General features: G+C 50.9%; 1 protein-coding gene across 1 annotated transcript; it reads left to right on the top strand.

Annotated features, from left to right (window-relative positions):
- Positions 1 to 49: 49 nt before the first annotated feature.
- On the top strand, positions 50 to 10252 carry LOC101924877 (sulfate transporter-like). The gene is made up of 3 exons (XM_055811479.1): positions 50 to 3847; positions 4793 to 7557; positions 8336 to 10252. Exons 2-3 carry the CDS (start codon positions 6913 to 6915, stop codon positions 9932 to 9934), a joined length of 2244 nt encoding a protein of 747 aa, XP_055667454.1. The 5' UTR covers positions 50 to 3847; positions 4793 to 6912; the 3' UTR covers positions 9935 to 10252.
- Positions 10253 to 22410: the final 12158 nt, after the last annotated feature.

Here is a 22410-nt window from a genome sequence, read left to right as displayed (position 1 = left end):
AGGTGCTGCAGCTATAAATTTTAAAAAGGAAAGCCACGCATGTTTGAGCAGTGAGTGCCATCCCGCTTTCTCCTGGCAGTGGTGCCCAGCCCGCTGCAGAGCAGGGTGAGTACACAGCCATGCGCACCCTTCTGCGCGGGGTGCGTACCGTGCAGGCACGCAGGGGAGGTCCCTGCCAGCGCGCACCAGGCCACTGACAGTGTGTGGCTTTTACCTTGCCCTGACTTGGGTGCTCTGTGCAACCAGGCTGCAATTTGTCTCATGAATAGTAAGTCATAAGCAGTGTGATGACCACGATGTGCCGGTGAGCAGCACCCTCCTGTGGGCCAGGTCCATATTCCCAAGATGCAAGAAATGACACATTTGGTCAGGTTTAGTGCTAATTGTACTTTACAATATGTGTAGTTATAGCACATGGTATTACATATTCAGGCTTAGAAACTTGCTGCCGTGTATTTTAATGTTACTTGACATAACAGGTTATATGACTTGGTCAGGTCACGGCCAGTAAGAGTCAGAACAAAAATTAGAGCAGCGCTGGGTGCAGTTCTGAGCACTTACTGTGAGCATTATCTCTGCACACATGTCCTTGAGTTATGCAGAAGGTTTTCTTGATCCGGCGTGGCTCAGCTTTTACCTGAGGATGCCTTTTACCTTAGGAGACCTCAGCACACATGCTGTAATTTTTGTGTTGGTGCCAACAGAGTGGTAGGAACACTCAATTACAGAGAATGCCAGCACGAGCTTTCTGCTCTCTTGAAAAGCACAGGACAGCCGTTGCCTTCGGTGGAGTTACTCTGATTCCTGCTGATACAGAGCTGAGAGAACCGGCTCCCATCAGCAGCACCCTTTACCCATGCTAATCAAGGCTCTACCTGACCTGGGGACAGCTAATTCTCAGTATACACGGTCCTGTACTAGATGGGATCCCCCCAGCCCTGTCTCCTGTGTCACAGCGTGGTGGAGGCAGCTTGGGAAAGGTGTTCCAGGGGTCCAGCCCATGCAGAGCCCTCCCGGCACCCGGTAAGCAGCAGGCTAGAAACTTCCTGAGCACTTAGACCTTTGTTACAGCTTTTGCAGCACTTCAGGAAGCTTCATAACCCCTTTTCTCAAACCTGTTGACTCCCATCGCACGCTGGCAGTCCATCCCACCATTTGCGTTGTGGGGAAACGCTGCTCATGTTTAATAGCACATCCAATCTGGTTGTGTGGCAGGTAGTGGGAGATGGGCTGTGGTTTCTGGGCTTCTTACCCACCTGCTGGAGCTTCTTTCTGTCCTGTGACATTGAGATGTGACCTCTGTAGGATCCTTCCCCACTGCCTCGGTGCACAATGAACTGGTGTGGGATGGCTGCTGGTAGAGCTTGGGAGCTGGTCACGGGGCTCTGCTCGACACAGAGCCTGCTGTGCTGGGCGGGGGGGGGGGGGCAGGTTGTGTTAGCTGCAAATAGGGTGACCCTGTGAGCCAGCCAGCAGCTACAGAGGGAAGCAGCATCCCACCAGCACGGCCTCAGTGCCGTGAAGGGCTTGTAGGCAGCACACACAGGTCAGGCCTGAAACAATGCCAAATAGCCTGGGCTGAGGGCCAATTCAGTATGAAATAGAAATGCGTCTCCCCATTTTTATTCCACTGTATTTATCTGTAATCAATTTAATCTGTTTACAGAGCCATTATAGCGTTTTTAGTTATTAGCTTGAAAAATTGGGAAAGGATTATAAACACTGGACATTTATCATGCAGGGAAAAACATGAAAACAGCAACAAAATGCCGCAAAAGTTGGCAAAGAGTTATTTTCACCCTTCTTATATAAACTGGGAATGCTCCCCAAATCTTCTTGCTGGTGTGTTTGGAAGTGCTCTTTTATTCCGTCTTCTAGCAGTGGGTGTCAGTGCTGAGGGAAGGGCTTGTAGCAGAGCATTAGCAGGGTGGACCCAGTCTGCGGTGTCCTCGATGGCTGGACAGTTGATGGGTGGTGTGTGACCTCTGCAGCCAAAGATACTCTTCCACGTCCTTTTAGATGTGCTACCTCTGCACTGAGTCTCTTTCCGAGGATGTACGTTCCATCTCACACCTTTCAGAACACACTAGAAAATGTTCCTTGTATGTCTGCCGTCACGGTTAATTGCTGGGAGCAAGCAGTAGCTTAAATAGATGCTCTTTATCATTATTTATTTCTAGGTTCCTTGATCCCTCTCAAACTTCAGTGGTGTGGCTGCATTGCCGTGTGCAGTCACAGGGTGAGCGACACTTTTAGGCTGACAGTGGTTATGTCTGGAGAGAAGTTTATCTTTGCCTTGCACGCTGTGCACCCCTGCACATCAGCATAAACTGCCCTGCCAAGTAACAGGAGGCTGAAAAAACTTCTGTTTTCTGGGATGATCTAGTGTACTGCTTTCCGTATTGTCTGGTGTTATCTCTTGCAGAAATGTGAATAGTTGCTTTCCAGGAAACCATCGGGGAGGTTCTGTTCAGCCTTTGTGCCCTGGGGCACTTTTGTTGCATTTTGCCGTATCTCAGCAGTGGGACTGATTCTGGGCTTGTCTCCTTTTCCTTGTTTTTCCCTTAAAAAAAGGTGATGTTTTGCAGATGTCTACTTATTGAAAATCAGTTTCCAAGTGGAACTGAATCAGCAGCCTTCCAATAAGACTGTCAAGTCCCAAATCTGAAGGGAAGGAAAAGCATCTCTCTTAGATACCTGACTCCACTACCTGGCTCACTTGCCTTTTGTTTGATAAAGTTGCACGTGTTCTAAGTAACTGCAGAGCAGTGGGGTGCAGCCATACTAAGTCTGGGTGGCCCATTTACGGAGCCAAGACACATGGGGTGCTACTTGAAAGGCTTCCAGAAGCCAAACAGTCATAGGTGTATGTGCAGGCTTTAAAGTAAATAAAAAATCCTTGTGCAGTGAAGTTAGCTCTGTTCCAAAGAAAACTGGAGATGCCAGCTTGTCCTGTTAAACAAAAACTATGCATTGATGCAGCAGCAGAGATTTGAATTCACGACACTTCCCTGCTGCAAAATGCCTGGGGAACAATCACAAACCCAGATCATTTCATGATTTTTTTCTACTGTAGGCTAGAAAACTGAAATTCCCGCTATTGCATTTTCCTTGCACCTGGAGCTTGGGTTCCCACCGCTCTGTTTCTAGCTGGCTGCAATGGCTGTTGCCTAGATGGATGTTACATTGCTGACAATCCATGTCATAAACAAAAACTTTGGATTTCATGGTTTCTGCTTGGTTTAAAAGCAGAGGGTGCCATGTTACTGGCAGGCAACATCCTGTCTGCACTTGCATTGTTCAAGCTCACACCATCTGTCCAACCCTACCTTGCCCAGAATGGAGCTAAACAGCAAAGTGAGTTTATAGTGGCAATAAAGAACAACCCTTGAAGATGCATTTGAAAACAAGCGGTTTCAGCAGGTAGCTGTGGTGACCTTGCATTTGGAAGGCAGCTCAGCCTTAGCCAGCTCAAGGTCACATGAAGTTCCGCTGGGGGTTTCTTTTTTTAAGCTGTCTGCTATACGTTTGCTAGAGGAAATGTGAAATGTCTGCGGTTTCTGCCCTTGCCTCACCTCATGCACTAAAAGCGATTTCAGAGATGTACACAGTGTTCAGTGTCACCAACTATGTTCCTACATCCTTTCTGCCGGGGAGAACATCAAATGGGCTCTCCTCAGTGCCCACAGCCTGCGTTTCCAGCACAGAGAGGACCATGCAGAAGCTGCCCTAGTATGAAGGCTTGCTGTTCCCAAGAAGTCAGTGCACAGAACTGAACACGTGGAGAAGCCAGCTGGAACAAGGACCTTGAGAGCATAACTGCAGGGGAAGTGTGGAATATTTTAAAGTTGAGTATACAAAAGCAACTGGGAATTTGCACACAAGAAAGGGGGTGAAAAATGTGTGGGGAAGGGTGGCAGGGGAGGCACGGAGAGAGAGGAATGAAAAAAAGAACTGCTCACCAAACCTGTGCCTTGGAGAGGTGGAAGAGCATGGCTATATCAAGGCTTACCAAGGTATATCAGGTGGTAAAGGAAATCGTAACAAAGAGTTCCAGAATGTATAAGTGAGGATGGAAGTTAGAAGGAAAAGCAGCAGCCCGCAGTGAAGGCAGGGTGGAGGTTAAAGGTAGTCTAGATACTGTCATAAATGGAATAAGTGCTCTGTCCCATTTTCTTGGTGGAGACATCAGAGATCCAGAACTGGAAATAAATGCTCCCTAAATAAGGTCAAAACCCAAAGATGGATTGTGCTCAGATGTGTTTCATCCCAGCAAACCAGACGACTTAAAAGACCAGCCTGGCCAGCTCTTCAGTGACTGAATTTCAAGATGAAGGAATAATACAGAAAATGGAAATTTGGGTCATTTGCTAAGGAAGAAGATGGAAAAGGAAAATGTGTAGAGACAACATTAGACAGACCAAGACACAAAATGAACTACAACTAGGAATGATTGTAAAGCATATGAGGTGGTCATCTTTTAAGGACGGGAGGAATGATGAGTCTTAAGGAAAGTTACAGTTCGTTACTGAAAGAAGGGGAAGGGAAAGGGGAACTATCACCAGATGTACCTGAAAATACATGAGCTGTGGAGGAATGGCAGAGTAAAGAATTCATATAAACAGATAAAAACATGGAGCAGCTGTCTCCCCTACCATGTGCTTTCATTTTTTGCTGCTGTCAGAGAGCACTCATGCTTCTTATTTATTTACTTCTAATTACTGAGATACAGACTACCACTGATGAGATAAATGTAGCTCAGGATGCTGATCTTCCCCTTCTCTTCCCTCAGGGTGTCTCCCCAGCATCTAAATCAAAGCTTTGTGGAAATGTCATCCCTCCATGCCCCACACCATCTCTCCAAACACCGTGGGCTCTCAGCCCGCTCCCCAAGCCCAGAACACAGTCCGTGCCAGAAGAGGCAGGGGCCAAGCTGCCATGGGGCAATGACACGTCCAGCAAGATTTTAGAGACTAGGTTGGTGGAAAATAGATGGAAAAGAAAAAGTGGAGAATGAGGTGAGTGGGAGTATGTGCTGAGAGGTCTGATGCAGATTGTTGGCAGGGATCACGAGAACAGAACAGTTCCAGCTGGTATTTATGAGGCTGCTGTTTCAATTCAGGATGATAAAACGTTACCTTTCCTCCTGGCCTCTAATCCAGCTGTTCACCTTTACCTACAAAAGAAATGCAACCTTGCACTTACTGAATTGTGCTTATTTTCTGCAAAGCACAACCCCTTGTTCTTTGTGCTAAAAAAAAATTGTGCTGGTCTCTAAAAGACATGTGCAAGATGTGGATTGTGCAGATTTGACACGTACTGAGTTCTTCTGTCTCCTTAGAAATCACCTGTGTCACACTTCTGACTTTGCAGACCTCTGTTTTGCGAAGCCTGGGTGCAGCCCGGCGTCACTGGTGCTGTGGAAGCGGTGAGCGCAGCGTGGCCGAGCAGGGGCGGAGGCGTGGGGAACAGGCAGCTGAGCAGGGCCCAGGGGCTGGTGGCAGCACGCTGGTGGAGAAGCTGCCAGGAAAGAAAAGTCATCCTGGAACAAGTTTGGCTTTTTGATTGTTTTTTTTTTTTTTTGAGCAAAAACTTACACAGAATAGACGAAAACCTGAGCAGAGAAGCCCGGCAGGACTCAAGCAATGATGCTCTCTCAGTTCAGGGCGGGGCAGAGCAATAGCACACACAGGCAGATTTCTTTGCATCGTTCCTCTTGTTTTGCAAACACATCTCCAGATACCAGCAATACTGTTACCTGGCAGGAGCACTGCACTGCTCTAAACCCCTTCAATCATTCTTAATGGCCAGAACAAGTTTTCATCAAAAATACTCTCTCAGAACAATGTTTGTTTTCAAAACACAGCTCTGTTTAGCCCGCTGCACCATCTTCATCGGCTGGAGCAAGATAAAAGGACTGATTTCTTGGCTGAGAAACTTAGCTCTCTTCTCAAGGGAAGCAGCACAATGTCCAGAAGGAAGGCAAAGGAAACAAGTTTGCAGTTGTTCGCCTCGTGCTTTCTCTGTTCAATGTGCTCTGCAAGGTGAGGAGACGGGTCTGTCCACAGGGGACAAGCCCCAGGTAGTGAGAAAACACCCAGCATCTCCTCACAGCCAGAGGTAAGGCAGTTGGGTTGGGACTAGTGGTGTGAAATGAACCCATGGGGCAGGGGAATGGGATTTCTCATCAGCCCAGTTCAATTTCCAAAGTGCAGCTGCTCTAGGTCTCCTCTCAGGAGAATTTCTGTCTGTGTGTATTGTTGTTTTGACAAATAGGTATGTTTTGTTGCAGCTGCATTTTGACTGAAAAACTCAGAGTAGCTCTGGAAAGCGTGTATGTTACTTAACCAGACTGAAAAAGCAGGATGCTTTTGTTCTGCAGATAGGAGCCCCTGTGGTGGGCCTGTTTGATGCAAGCCAGGAATGTAATTTAAAATTTTGAAACGTTAAAGGAAAACTTATTTTGAAAATTACCTCCCTTACCCAGGTGTTACATTCCTAAAGCATCACTTGGAATTTCTCAACATTTTAAAAAAGATTTTTGCTGAAGTGGAAGTGTCACCAAGAAATGCAGGGTTCCTGAAGAAGTTTTGGTTTCAGTGAAATAATATGATCTGATCTTAACCCATTCTGCTTTCCTCTTTCAGAACAAGAGGTATGTTAGGAAGGAGCACAGGGATCTCTGTAGCTCTGCTCCTGACATGGGCATCTGTGCCGGTGTGAATGCAATTTAAAGCATGGTCTCAGGACTGTGGTTAATCAGGTCCATAAGTGAAAACGAACTGGCACCATGGGAAAGTGCTTTTCTGTTAGATTTGTCTGAGGTTATTTTCCTTTATTTTATTTATCCATGCAATGAGCAAGAGGCCTGGAGCTAAGCAAAGTGCATTATGTACATGACTGCAACACGTCATGGCTGCCTGTTCTCCTGCCTTAGCAATGGAGGACACATCAAGCCAGAAGTCAGGGCAAAGCAAAGACGTGCTGGGCTCCGTAACGCCAGAAGAGACTCCTGCCAATTTTATACATGTCAAATTGGAGGAGTATGAGCCTTCAGGCTTCAGCACCAAGGAATTAATCCTACAGAAAGCCAGAGAGGTCTGCACATGCAATCATCAAACCATCATCACCTTCTTCTGTCGGCTGTTTCCAGTGCTGGACTGGCTTCCCTGTTACAATGTCAAGACGCAGTTGCTTGGGGATGTCATATCTGGGCTCCTGGTGGGGATAGTTGCCGTCCCTCAGTCCATTTCCTACTCCCTCTTAGCCAGCCAGGATCCCATCTACGGCATCTACACCAACTTCTTCTGCAATATCATTTACGTTGCTATGGCCACTTCGCGCCATAACTCTGTGGGCTCCTTCGGTGTCCTGTGCCTGATGATCGGGCAGTCTGTGAACCGGCACCTCCAGCAAGCAGGGTACAGTGACGACAACGCTGGCTCTTTGGTGGTGGGCAACTCGACCTCCTCCACTAATGGGACAGGTGCCTGCGACAGGAGCTGCTACGCCATCACTGTGGCCCTTTCCTTAAGCTTTCTGGTTGGTCTTTACCAGGTACAAATGTTTGCTGTTGTACTGTTTCCCCTCTGTCCTTTCCCTGCTAGGAACTTCTCTGAGCTAAAGATCTCTAAGCTCCAGTCTTGGTTCAGACTTACAAGTTACAAGAAACCTTTCCTGATGTGACTAGACCCTGACGCCCTTGAATCAAATGTAGAGATTTAGAAAGTTCCAAACATGGCTGAATGTGGGGGTTTGTTTCCCCCCCACCATATAACAGGCCATGTCCTTGGGTGTGTCTGAAACATCCTTAGGATCACACACAGCAAGGCAGGAGAAGGAACTGTGGACCACCTTCCCACTGCCCTCAAGGACCTTGCCATCAGCAGGGGCTCCTTCACCCCTGGCAGCGTCCCCACCACCTGAGCCTAGCTGTCCCCAAACAAGCTCAGGCTCTTTCTCTGGAACAACTAAAATTCGGTGCATCACACCAGTTTTATGCCGCTGAGTGATACTTGGAGCTGCTTTGATGGGGCTGCTGCCGGGACTTGCAGCGCTAATTATGTGCCCTTATTGCTTGTTAGGAGACAGCAGAAGGGACCTTGTAGGCTTCTTTGCATGGCATCTCTAGCTACGGATGAGTGTTATAGGTAGGTTTCTTTAGTTTTTCATCCCCCAGATTAACTACTGAAGACAAAGCCCTCTGCCTCACACTGAATGCTCAGCAGACAGAATAGCCAGAGATGCTAAAGTGTAAGCAAAATGACATAAATTACCAGTTACCTCTTCCAGCCCTTCTCATTGATGCTAAAAGTATGGCTGTCTTGCTTTTCAGATCCTGCTGGGGGTTTTGCAGCTGGGCTTTGTGGCTGTCTACCTGTCAGAACCTCTCCTCAGTGGCTTTGTGACTGGCTCCAGCCTCACCATTATCACCTCCCAGATGAAGTATCTCCTGGGACTGAAAATCCCTCGTCATGAAGGAGTGGGGTCCTTCATCCTGACATGGGTTGACCTTTTCAGATACATTCAGAACACGAACATCTGTGACCTGGTCACCAGCCTGGTTGCTTTGGCCGTCATAGTGCCTGTCAAAGAGGTCAATGAGCGGTATAAGGAGAAGATGAAGGCCCCGTTCCCCATAGAGCTGCTGGTGGTCATTGTAGCCACAGTAATATCTTACTACTGCAACTTTGAAGAGCGATACAAGTCTGCTGTTTGTGGGGAGATCCCCACTGGTTTCAGGAAACCCACTCTACCAGATATAAACCTGTTCTCCAGCCTGGCAGTTGATGCTCTGCCCATTGCTGTTATCGGTTTTGCCATGACCGTCTCCCTGGCGGAAATCTTTGGCAAAAAGCATGGCTACGCTGTCCGTGCCAACCAAGAGATGATTGCTATCGGCATGTGCAACCTGATCCCTTCTTTCTTCTACTGCTTTGCCAGTTCTGCAGCCCTGACCAAGACTCTGCTGAAGGAGTCCACGGGGACCCAGACCCAGGTCTCTGGCCTGGTCACCTCCCTGGTGCTGCTGCTGGTGCTGCTGTGGATCGCCCCACTTTTCCACTCGCTGCAGACCTCCATCTTGGGGGTGGTCACCATTGTCAACCTGCGGGGGGGCCTGAGGAAGTTCCATGACACCCCCAGCATGTGGCAGCTCAGCAAGCTGGACACGGTGGTGTGGTGGGCAACCATGCTGTCCTCCACACTGATCACCACGGAGATCGGGCTCCTCATGGGCGTCTGCTTTGCTCTGCTTTGTATCATCTTTCGCACGCAGAGACCCAGGGCCACGCTGCTGGGCAAGGTCAGCAACACGGAAATCTATGAGGACCAGTCCACTTACAAGCAGCTCAGCAGTATTGCCAACATCAAAATCTTCCGCTTCGAGTCGTCCCTCTACTATGCCAACAAGGAATATTTCAAGACTGTTCTCTACCAAAAAACTGGGGTAAATCCTACCCTGCTGGCCGCTAAGCACCAAAGGGTGGGGGCCCAGGCAAGTACAGACACAGGCAACAGCAAGAGCTTTTTTGGCACCAGGTGTGACTGCCTGAAACAGGCCAAGAAAAGGGCTGAGAAGCCTCCAGCAGATGCCTGTCCTCCCTCCACAGACATGCACACCTTAATCCTTGACTGTAGGGCAATGCAGTTTATAGACACTGTGGGTCTCTCTGCGCTGAAGGAGACACGTCATGACTATAAGGAGATTGGTGTCCAGGTGCTCCTGGCCAACTGCAACCCATCCGTCCGCCACCGGCTCCGAGAGGGTGGCTGGGCTGGCGAGATGGACAGTGGTGGCCAGCTGGCTTTCCACAGCGTCCATGCAGCAGTGCAGTTTGCTGAATGGTGGTACCATGCGCAGCAGGAGGAGAGCAAGGAGAAAAAGGGTGCTCTCCCGCACCCCGACAACCTGAACTTTCAGGTGTCTTTGTAGACCTGAGTGTGAGGAATGATTTCTAATGGGGATGGGCTTAGGGTGTGCTGGAGAGGAGTTCAGTCTGAGCATTCGAAAAAAGAATCTGATGAACTGTCAGCAGCAGGCATGGGGCAATAGGATTGGGGAAGGCATGGATGTCGGGAGTGGAGTGCCAGCAGCTGAACAGCCTGAGCGGCGTTTCGGGGTCTGTCCCGTCGGTGAGGAGCCTGGACAGCTTCTAACCCTTCTCCTTGGAAAGGGCTGCGGCGGCAGGAGGTGCCGCGCAGGGGGACGGGACGCCGGGCTTCCACCAGCGGCTTCCATTGCAGGGCTCCCCCCGCGCCTCGCCGCGCCGCTGGCCACCCGGAGCCCCCGCGGCCGGGGTCGCCCCGCCGCTCCCGCGCGGGCCCGTGTCTCGCGTGGGCACTGGGGGGCACGAGTGAGCCGCGCTGCGCGGCCCCAACTGCGCTGCGCGTCCCCGCGGCCGCGCCCCCGCGCCCCCCCCGCGGCCGCGCTCCCGCCGGCGGCTGAAGCGGCCCCCGCGGTGGCGGGCAGGGGGCGCGGAGCGGCTGGCGGTGGCCGTGCGCGGCCCCTCTGCTCTCGGTGTGTGTCGGGGGAGGCTGATCCCGGCCCCCAGCCCGGGCAGGGCGGGCTGGGTCGGGGGGCGCCGGCCGGGGCGCCCTGTGGTGGGGCTTGCGGGGCCCCTGGGAGCTCACCCGCCGGCCGGGGGTCGGACCGGCTGGGCCCCGCCGGCAGCCCGGGACAGCCCTGCCCTGTGCTACGGGTGATGCGCGGCCGCGGGGCGTCACCGCGGGGGGAGGCTTCGCAGGGGCCTGTCCCCAGGGGTCTGTGGGCTACCCAAGCTTTATGCCTGAAAATCCTATTTCCCGTGGCCCCCTGGCGTTAAGCACCACCTGATTGCTTTTGGGGGAGGGTCGAGCCGGGACACTGAGGCGAAGGAGAGAGGGGCTGCAGGCCAGGTCTGCCACCTGCTCCGGGGAGGAGCCCCGGTGGTCCCTCCCAGCCCCCCACCAGCAGGCACAGCCCAGCCGCTGTGAGCATCTCCCCTGTGCTGCGCTCTGTGTGCACCCCCAGGCGGGAAGGGGCTGCCCCCGGCTCAGACCCCCCAGGAAGGTTCACAGACAGAACCGGAGCTTGTTACGTGGAGTTTCCTTCTATGTGCAACTCCATGTCCGTATACTGGCCCAGTGCGGAATGACTAGGGAAAGAGAGGATGCCAGCAACCCCCCTCGTGGCACAGTCCCTTGACAAATTGCATTGTGGAGAAACGTGCACCCCAAGGCATCTCTGAGTGCAAGGCAGCAAAGCTGCTCCCCTGCCTCCTGCGATGTGTGGCTGTGGGGGCTGTGGCCTGATGCCATCGGGGACGAGAACCACCCGTCCCACTCACTCCTTCACTCGCTAATCATCTTTTGCCACCTTCATTTTGGTCTGCCCTTCTCTTCCTCCACAACCACCCTGAGTCAATGCGGGAAATGAATTGAAGCAGCTCATTTATTTCCTAAACACCCTGTGGCAGGGAGTTTAACAGCCCCTCAATGGCCACAAAACAACAGCAACAAACCTGGCAACAGCAAAGCACTTCCCTTAAAAACAAAGATATTTCGGAAAACTGTTGGGAGTTTGTTCAGCTGACAGTTATTGCTCAGGACGGTCTGGCTGCAGGGGAGAACAGGTACTTTCCCCTGCTGTTACTTACAAACCGGGGTTCACATGACTTCCATGGCTGAAATCACAAATTTCCTCCCTAAAAAAAGGTATCTGAGATCACCAGCTGCTGTTCGTAAACTGTAAACTGGGAACACCTGTGCCACAGCGTGCAATGGCCGCAGTTCTCCCAGTGTTTGGCAGAAGCTGTGCTGCCTTCCACATGCATGGCCGGGCCCTGGCTGCAGCTGGGGACGCAGTGCTGTCACTTGGAGCGGTGGGACAGGGCTGCCTCGTGCCTGCAGCACCGCTGAGTGTGCAACTGGAGGGAGCCTCAGCTCTGAAGCAGATGGGGGGACCTGCCCTTTCTGCTGGGCTGGGGCAGGCAGCAGCCTGCTGGCTCTGCTTCTGTATCCCAGTGGTGAGTCCTTGCTCTGAGCAATGAAGGCTCAGTGGCATTGCCAAGTACCAGAATAGCTTTTCTTCTGCAAAATCCATCTGTAAAACGCCTTCTGTGTTGCATATTTAATAGGTGACTATTCCCCTGGCCTCGCCCAAGAAACGCAGCACCAAAGATACCTTGCTGAAGGGAACTCTAGCTTTGGCAGCTGCTCAGGAGCCCAGAGACAGGAGACTGTTGTAAATAAAGTCCATGGAAGAGGAATCCTACTGGCTCTGCTCAGGGAAATGTCTTCTTGTGGTCAAAATACTATTTCCAATGGATTAAAGAGCATGGTATGCCCACCTGCTTGCAGGTCCTTGGAGCAAGGTTGTAAGTGTCAGGTGAAGCTAAATTGACTGAGGAGGCCAGTAAAGCTTTGCAGGGCTAGATGGACAGGCATGCTCAGCATGCCCTGGGTGCAGGTGTCAGCAGGTGGGAGCTGCAGCACCTCTCTCCAGGGGTCCTCACAGGGCATGGCAGCATGAGGCAACTCCCCAGGGAAGTTGCATCAGCCATGGAGCAATGAGTAATGGGGCAGGTTTGTGTCTGAACAGCAAGTCAGTAGAGAAGAAGTCTTATTACCTGCAAGGATTATGACCTTCCTTCCCCTTTGGAATAGCATTGCTGTAAAGAGCCGTTTATGGACAAAATTAAATTATTTTAGTTAGACTTTAGATGCATTTATGATCTCAGTGGGGTCATAAAGCCATAACAGGAAATAAACCCAGTGCTGATAATTCCTGGGCACAGCTTGGTGCAAGATAGCACAGATGAGATTACTGGCAGAGCAGCAGTTCCCACAGCCCTTTGCAATGGGATATGGCTGTTTATATGAGCAGTTTTTGATCAGAGCTGGGACAGTTGTGAAAATGCCAAAGAGATACCCAGCAGTTTTTATGGGATGCCTTCCCATGGAAGGGAGAACTGAGGTGGCAACCTCGTCAGCCCAGAGCCGCTGGATCTTGCTGGCAGTCCTTGCACAGGCTGCTTGGCCAGGTCTCCCAGCCCATCGGCTCCAGTATCACCTTCCAGCCCAGAAATCAGATTGCCAAGGTAGATCAAAGAATAATTGCTATTTTTATATCGGTTCCTATGAAGAGGCCCTGGGTTGTAAACGACACGGATGAGAGATGAGGAAGGACAAATGACACAGTAAAAGGTCAGCTTATAATCAGTGTCACGGGAGATCAGGCTGGCCTCTCACCACATGCATAGCCTGGTGGAGACAGATGTGAGGGAGAAGGGACCACAACAACCGTGGACCAATATTCGGTGATGAAGGGGTTCCTGGTGAGGGCACAGGGCACTTGTCTGCCCCAGGACCTGACTGCAACAGCCCGAGTCCCCCCATTAGCCGAAGGGCCTCAATGTCTCAGCTGGGGGCTGACCCACTGCATCTCCCACCCAAGAGGACCTGCTGCTGCATCCCACTGCTGACAGGCTGCACCCCAGGGCATCTCGCGTGCCCGTCCCCTAAAGCTTCACCAGGGGCCAAGGAAATGCCACGCAGCTGAAAGCAAATGTTATCCCTCCTGCTAAGCAGCTCACCTGTTATTCTCCTTCTCTCTCTCCCCCCCCTGCCGTGCTGTGGATCTATAAATACTCCGGGAGTGTGATAAATAGAGGATTGCTGCTAAGGCTTTGTCAGCTGCAGTTGGAGCTGACTGTGCAACTGTTAATTATGCCTCAGCAGCAGCCGGACAGGTTTAAATCCTTTTGATGCTTTGAAATGCTCCCTCTGGGGAAGTTTAAGGAATAAAGGTTGTCATGGCTGATGGGTGTTTGCTCCCCTTCTAGAAAGCATACGAGATGCTGATTGCTGCATTGAGGGCTGTTCTTCTCACTCCTGTTGCCTGTTCCTGGAAAAACGCAGTCTGTATAATGGCAAGAAGTTGCTTCTGCAGATCTATAACTGCAATAAAGCAGTTAGCGTGCTGCCAGCACATGCATAGGGTTTACCCATGTAAGCTTTCCCTAGCAGACAAAACTGATCTATAAGGAGAAAGCTGTAAGCTACAACCAATGGCACTGGATTTTCTGAGAAAAAAAAAAAAAAGGTTATGGCCAGCATTAATGCCTCACTGGAGATAACTTGGTGATGAAGGAATCAGTGGACAGCGGCTTGGGCTAACATGCTGCGGGTGAAAAGAAGTGCTTTCAACGCTTACTCTCCTCTTAGAAGATTGCTCTGGGGCACTGTAAAGCACTGTAAAGTCCTTGTCATAAACAATAGTCTGCTTTCACAGATACTTCCTCCTGGACGTAGTCTCCTTCCAACCATGATGACTGCGGGCCAAAGGCTGGATGTGATTTCTGTTGTGCAATCAAATAAATGATGTTGCTGGCAAAGGACACTGCCTTCACCGAGCCGGCAGTGTGTGCAGGTGTGGGTACCCTGGTACACCAGCCTGTATACACACGCATGCACACGTGTTTCCATGCCCAGCCTCGTAGGTCTCACCCAGGTACAATGCTCCCGCACCATTTCCGAGCCCCAGCTCTCCGACTCAGGCTCCTTGTGTGGAGCTTTCAGCATGACCTGGCTGTGATAATTTGCCAGCAAAGCCTGGAGTCTTTTCCTGCTATAGTCACATGGAAAAGAGTCTCCAGCCCCCAAGTCTTTAAGTCCTTCCATGACATTTGGACCCTGCTATGAAGGCTGCACAGGTGGTGCAGCCTGAAGGCGAGAGCCTGGAGAGCTGGGGGAGGACCACAGCACAATGTTTCCTGCTCCATCCTTGGCAAGTCACTGAACATCCAAACCCTGTTTGCCTCGAGTTCCCTCTCTCTACCTGCTGTAAAAGGGAAGCAATAAGAATCACATCCCTGAAGGGAACTGCCAGTGCTCAAACCAGATAGCTTTGCAAGTGACATTTTTGGGAGCATTGCCAGATTTTCAGAGACCAAGAACAGCAAGGGGAAGAGACACAGCAGCTTTTGAGATGCAAAATTCCCCATATTACTTGACTGGGAACGTGCTCAATTTGTTTTTTCCACAGTGAATCTAAGAGATGGGGCTTTTCTCAGGGATGTTCTTGTGAATAGAGGATTATTATTTTTTTTTAAAGATACGGTTCAGTATCCTCAGTTTAATCAGCCCTACCCAGCACCCCTGGGTAGGGGAAGGAGGGGTGACAGGTGTCTGTCACCAGCCACTGGCCTCCCAGCAATCCTCTTCTCCCTTGCTTACAACCCGCCTCTCCTCCAAAGGAGTGCAGATTTGTATTAACAGCGTCAGTGGCACCTCTTATCTCAGCAGCACCTGGAGTGATAAGGGCAGTTGCATGAGTGATTAACATTGATGTCCAAAGAAGCAGAGCAGCTTCCTGGAGAGGTTGAGAAATGCTTCCTCGTGTCTACTGGGGGAGCTGGTGCTGGCAGCAGGTTCCTGCTTCCCGTGTGCTGGCAGCAGCAGCCTGGGCAGCGGCGCTGAGGCTGCGATGATGTCTGGGGCACAGCCACGTCCTCCAATTTTAGACACGCAATGGAAATTCATCTTTTCAAACCCTGCTGCTCAGGACAGAGATGTTTCTTCAGACATGGAGTTGTTTCTCTAGAGAGGAGTTCAGAGCCCTTGGAGGGAGTCTGTCTTTTCCTGTGGCTATAGAGGGGGTCCAGGGGGACCTCAGCATTCTCAGCAGGTCTCTAGGGAGAAAATGGAGCAAAGACGCCGCCCGCTTTCCCGCAGGTGTAATAGCAACCTTTGCGTTACACACCCAATGCTAGGTGCTTTCCTGAGCACTCAACAACCGTTTCCTCAAACAAATTAGCAGCTGACACATGCAGGTAATTGTACCTTCAGATTGGGAGATGGCCACTCTGGAAAAATAGACACGGGGAGAATCATCTCACCTCACTCAGGCAATGCAGAAGTAAATAGGATTGGTAGGATCCTGTGGCACTGATGAAGAGAGAGGATGGGAACTTCATCCCACGTGAGATGAGTGCCAAAAGCAGAGAGGGTGACTTTTGGCTGGACATGTCCTGGGGATCCCAGCTCATTGCACAGCCCAGGCTGGCTGCACGTGGGGAGAAGGTGTCCTTATACATCCCTGAAAGGGAAAGCTGTGCCATCATCCCACCACCTGCACTGCTTCACTGGTAACAGTCTCATCCTGGTTCTCATATGGGCCAATGCCACTCCAAAGGGAGAAACTGTCAAGTCTCGTAGAGGGAAGGAAAAGTAGGAAGGACAGAGATGAAACGAGCTGATAAGGAAAATTACTCTGGGCAAAATTCTTGGCAGTGTCCAGGATACTTACAAGCAGCAGTTGCTGCCGGTCTCTGTGATCTCCCCAAAAATAGTTAAGTCAGCCCAGTGATTGGAAAATCTTTCTGCACTTGGTGGTTTGCTATTGAACTAGTTCTATTCTTTGCCCTTTTTTCATCCTTCCTTGGAGAGGAATCGGATGGAGTCAATTTGCTCCACTTTCTGTCTGATCATTTTCTGTCTTTTAATCAGAAAGTCCGTCAGGGAGGGGAGGCAGATCAAAGCACCTCTATTTTACTCATCACTGCAGGTCCAGGGCCCTGTGCTGCCCAGCTAAGGCTCTTCAGTGACAAATGATGCTGCCTTCAGCCATTGCTCAGGAAATGACAATCCGCCCCCCTCGCCTGGTGGTGCTCCCGCTCCCTCCTGGTTACAAGCGGGTGCTCTGCTTCTTGACATGCCATTAGTCACTTAGAGGCTCACATCTCACTAGCTCTTGGGAGACCTTATTGGGGAAAACAGCTTCATAGTTCCAGCTCCTTGCAAGAATGATGACTCTGGCTAAAAGCAGTTTTGCAGCAGGCAGTTCCCTGGCTGCAGCCTGACCTGCGAGGACTGCTGCGGTAAGTGCATGTACTGCTCACTGCCCCAGCAGGCTGAGCTGCAGACATTGCTTTGCTGAAGACCTCAGCTGGGGGTACTGCAACACCATCCCAAAGCGCTGGGGCTCGGCTGGCCTTGGGCGGCATCTTGGTTTGGTGACAAGCATCTCCCGAGGGCCCGGGTAGGTAAGGGAGGTGCATGGAGCAGGTCTGCCAAGCCCTGTCCTCCGCCAGCGTGGGCAAGCCTGGCACAGCAGACCCCCCGTGGGAGCTTTGCAGAGGCCAGGGAGCAGCGGCACTGGTGGCAGCACGTGCACGGTGCCCACGCTGCCTCCATGCATGCCCTGCCCTGGCTCAAAGGGTCAGATGTCGCTGCTTCCCCAGGGATCGTTTAGCAGAGAGGAAAGTGGTGTTTCCAGACTGTGCTGTGTGTTTGTCCTGGGCCAGTTCCCGGTTAGATAGGATGTGTTAAGGGAAGAGTAACCCACTGAGGAAAATCATCAATGTGATGGGCGGTTGGAAGAATAAAGGGAGGATTCTCAGGGATGATGAGGGAAAAGCGGGGCTCTGCTGGTCTAGCACAGCCAGAGCAGCTCCTGAGGAGGGGACACGCACTGCCTGGCCACCCGAGACATCCCAGCCATTAGCTAACGAACTGGCTCAGCTGCTGGCGATTATGATTTGAACAGTCCAAGCAGGGAAGCCTGTGCCAGTGAGACTAAGGAACGTAAGGAGGGGGCAGCAGGGGAGGGGGCAGGCATGGACATGCACCACAGCCCTGGGAGTACTGGGCTCCACGGTGCCTTCTTGGCAGTTGCCATCTGGCTGGCTAATTAGCGTGCATTATAATGTCCTTTGAGAGTTTGAAGTACTTGTTAGCAATAATAATAACAGCGATAATAGTCAAGATTAAAAATAATTAAGGAAGCAAACCACAGAGGAGATTGGATGCTCAGCTGTGGGGATAACTGAGGGGTCTCCCCCGGGGTCCCTCCCTGGGGAGAAGGCTGATGCTACCAGGTGATGGTCGTGGGTCACCTGAGCGGGACAAGGATTTGGAAAGATTTCAGAAGCACCACCAAACTTTCTCTCTCTGCTATATTGTTACTGTCTCCTCTGCAGGCTGTTTGCCCCAGAATACTTCAATTTCAATGAAAAGACAGTGGAGGAGAATTGACAAGCAGACCCCTGACCGTGGGGACCTTAGTATCAGGGCTGGAGAAACCAGTGAGCAGCTCAGTGCTGATAGATCTGCTTGCTCCAAGTGTGGCAATCAGTAGGTGACAGCTTGCCATGATCTAGGGGGTTAGCAGCCATGTCGTGTTGGCACAAAGTGGGGGATATTGGAAGAGGTGAGTGATGGCCCAAATAGTCTGCAGCTGCTATTACATCAAGCTGTGGAGGCAAATGATGTTCCACAGAGGTTGGTGGTGTGAGCACAGCTAAGTGATGGAGTTTCTGAAATTTTTTATCTAGCAATATTACAAGTCTCAGAAACTTGGATAGAAATGCTTTTCCTTGGTGCTGTCATCACTGAAAAAAGATGAGGAGGATAAAATTGTTTTTCAGTGCACCCCTAACAGGCTGTAATCCCAGTTTCTAGCAGCCATCAGACACGCGGCGTGGGGACACTGAAGGCAGGTCTCAGCTCAGGTGGCGAGAGGCAGGAGGTGGCATGGCGTTATCATGATGGGCAAAATAGGAGCAGAGAGAGCTTTGTGTCCCCTTGGCTGGCAGCAAGGAAAACCTCTGCGATTCTTGGCTTTCAGGAAAGCGAGAAAAGGCTCAAAGCAAGGCAGGAAGATGGTAGAGATAAATGGCAAGGCAGAGAGGGGAACTGACATGAGCTTCATTTGCTTGGTCTAAAAAAACCTGAGACACGGAGGAGGTGAGCTTAGGGTGTGTTAAGCTGGACCCCAGTTCCAGCTGCACCGGGGCAGCTCCGGTCATCTGCTGTCCTTGGCATCTACAGCAAAATCCTGTAGTTTTGTCAGGTCTCACAGTTTTGGGACTCTTTGGTGAGTGCCCAAACAGCCCTGGCTCCTGGGAATCACTAAAGTCTGTGAAGATATCTGTTGCATCTTTAAAGAAAGAATATATGGCCCACGTAGTCATGGAAAAAAGTACAGCACAGGTGCTTTTTTAAGCCTAAAGGCTGAAAAAAGAGAATCCAACAAGAAGACCTTTATTTTGTTTTCTTTCTTTCTTTTTTTAGTGACTGAGAAGTGTGTTTCAGCAGGTATAGTTGTGGTTCTTTATAAAGTAGAGACAAGATTAAATGTATTGTAAAATACGTGCCAGGCCAGACAGCAGCTGAGACTCACAAAGCAGGTAATGGGTAACAGATATTAAAGTTCGGTAAAGCAAAGGAGAAATAACAGCGGTGAATGCTGACATCTCAAAGTTGTTTCCATTTCAAACCATCCTTGCCACAGAATCTGTTCACCACTTTTCCACCTTACGCTGATTTATTCTTTTAAAAGGAAACAATGTTTAATCGAACCTTTGAACTTCCACCAACTGCTGGCCCTCTCTTCCACATCAATATTTACTCTAAATGCGGCAGCTGGCAGGCCAAGTGCTCCCCACCACCACTGCTCCCCTGTGAGCGAGTGGGCAGCTGGTGGGGGACAGGGTGACGCAGGGATGGGGATGCTCTGCTTGGTGCGTGTGCTGGTGGGAGAGCACTCGGGCACAGCAGGAGATGTACCGTGGGTGGTTAAGTCTGGAGAGTGTTTATTTTGAAACGAAGCGGTATGCCAAAAATAAATGAACAAAACAAAATCAGGGCAGGTGAATGTCGTCCCGGTTGCGGTGAGGTGAAGGTGGGGGGTGGGGGGGTGGGGGGGAGCGCGGGCTCACCAGCCACTGGATGGCATTGTTGATTCATATGGATAAAAGCTGTGGAGCTGCCCTAGCCCCTGGCCTGGAGCAGCTGCCGGAGGCTGGGCACCCATTTTCGATTTTTGGGAGACTCTGGTTCCTCTGAGCGTGGTACGAGGGTAGCCATGGCCCGAGTGACAGCGCTCACTGGCAGATCTGCCGTTGCAGGGCAGAGCGTTGGGAAGAGCCTGGTCTGTGCCATGCTCAGATGTCCCCTTGGGTGACCTTGCTGAGGCAGAGCTGGTTTCAGCTCCCTGCCCACAGAGACTGGCTGGAGGGTTTGTATGGCTGGGGGCACTGCCCGGGGAAGCCCTTCGGTGGGGCAGCCAAGGCTGACGGAGGTGTGACCGTCCTGCATGTCCTTTCCCATCCTGGCACAGACCAAAGGGATCTAATGCCATTGTTTGGTGCATTTGGGAAGAGGGAGGACTTGAGTTCTGGGAGATGAGCAGCCATGGCTTGGGTCAGCCAAAGGTTAGGGGCTGGTGGCATTCACAGGAAATATTGTGAACACATTGGAGCCCTCTGTGGTTACTCATGTCCCATGCTCACCTCATACCACCCTTCCTTCCACCCCCACCTGGCCAGGCCACCCTGTCTTGAAAGCCACCGGGTTGTTCTTCTCCATGGTCTGCTCACAGGAAGGGAACATCTTGCCCTTTTCCACGGGGAAGAGGCAGCTCAGCCAGTGTGGAGGGAAGGTCCCTGCAGCGGGTGGGAAGGTCCCTGCAGTGGGTGCAGCAGATGATGCCGAGCAGGTAACGTTTAAAGGAGAGGAGACTTGCTCCTCTCGGTGCATTGCAGAGAACGGAGTCCTGCAGCTTGCACCTTCATGTGCAGATTGGGGGAAATGAATATTTGAAAAGAAAATGTAGGACTGGAAGCCTTGAAGCCTTGTTGGTGGCGTGAGCTCCTAAGAGCGCTTCCTTGGAGCGTGTAGGCAGGCCTGCTATTAATACTGCTTTTTAACTACCTGCATAAGCAGCTCCTGCTTCTCCAACTAAGACATGTACCTGTTTATAGGCTCTTAGAGCTGTCAGGATCTCTACAGCTAGTGCAAGCCCTGCTGAAGCAAACAGGAACATGAGCGCGTATTAAAGCGTTAGCTTCAGGAGAAGCCCCTGGGAGTGCCTCTGTGTTTTCGTGAGCAGGGCAGGACTGTTCGCTGCTTCTTTCCACACAAGTAGTAGAAAGCACCAGGTGAAAGAGGCGTGAGGCACACTCCAGAGATGTGAAAGGGCGCTTCACAGAAGGGGTAATTAATGCAGGAACGCCTTGCTGCCAGATGCCAAAAATGTGTTTGTAATGTGGCGGGAGGAATTAATGAAAGAACAATTAATTGAGGCAGCGGTGTCCTCTCTGGCTGAGGGACTTGTTTAACTGTGGATCGCTGGAGACTTGGAGAGTGTCCCAGGGATGCAGTGAGCTTGCCTGAGACTACATGCTCAACTCCCTCTTAACCTCTTTCTTACCTAAGGAGTAAGCTCTTAGTAGCTCCTATAGGCATAACATATGGTATTAAGTGGACCACTTTTACTTCCCAAGCACTCGATAACTGGGCTGAATACTGCTGGGATGCTTTAGGCTGCTGTGGCTAGACCACAGGTAGCCATTTCTTTCTTTTCATCCATTTGTCCTCCACCCCGCTCCCCCCACCCCCCCCCTTAGAAACTGTGTTCATGAAAATAACTCACTGTGTGTTGCCTTGAAGAGGAAGCGCAGCAGCTGCTGCTGCTGGTGAAAGGTGGTTTCCTCTTGCCAAGCCCTTCCACCCCTGTGCCCGGCCTGACCTACTGTGCCCGTTATTTAGCTTAAAATATCTGTTGTGTTCAGGAAGCTGCATAATGAATTCCCCTTAGGATGTGTGAATGTTGCAATATATTTTGCCAAAACCAGTGTGGAAACTGCAGAAAGAAAAAGTGAAAATGGTTGAAGGTTAAACATGGCACAACAGGTGAGTTACATTTGGGTGAGGAATTTCTGATATTTGTTCTTGGAAGTGAAAATACTTAGTTGCCTTCTGCATTTATTAGCTCTCCGGCTGGTTCTGCATCCCCCAGCCATGGCTTTCAGTTGTAGCCCTGCAGGAGGACCAGCCGCATGTCTGTCTTGTCAAAGCCCAGCTGAAACATATGGGTATCACTGCTCTGAGATGGGCAGCTCTAGTTTAACTTTTGTTCTGCTGAGCTGCTGCAGATTGCTGAGTGTCATCCTGGAAACACAAAAGCATTCACCACTGTGTTTGAAAAAAAAATGTTTTGGGAAGTGCCAGCCATCACAGCTGCCGGGGTGCCAAAGGCTGCCATGGGCTCAGGCACTTACTGCACTGGGGTGGACGTTGGCTGTAACTGTGCTAATTGAGCATCCAATTGCCAGAAAGGGTTTGCAAACCACCTGCAGGCTGCAGTGTGTTCTCCTCTCTTTGAAGAGCTCTGAGTAAAGAAGTCTCCTTTTTTTTTTTCTGTTGGTTTTGAAGATTTTTGATGGGGAATTAATGGTCAGAAATCATGTTGCTTCACTAAGCAAGTAATGGACTTAGGAAACAGGTTTTCCATCTCCAACAGGGGCCTCGATTTTCCTTCCTGGGTAGTTGAGGGCACCCCAGAGCAGTGATGGGCTGCTGGCTCCCCTCTCGGCTTGCTAAATGGCCCTGACTGCAGTGGGCTCCCGTCTCAGTCCTGACCTGAGC

The sequence above is a fragment of the Falco peregrinus genome, chromosome 8 (genome assembly GCF_023634155.1).
Source record: "Falco peregrinus isolate bFalPer1 chromosome 8, bFalPer1.pri, whole genome shotgun sequence".
Classification (NCBI taxonomy): domain Eukaryota; kingdom Metazoa; phylum Chordata; class Aves; order Falconiformes; family Falconidae; genus Falco; species Falco peregrinus.
The sequence above is the reverse complement of the archived record's forward strand: the minus strand, read 5'-3'. Positions and strand labels throughout refer to the sequence as shown.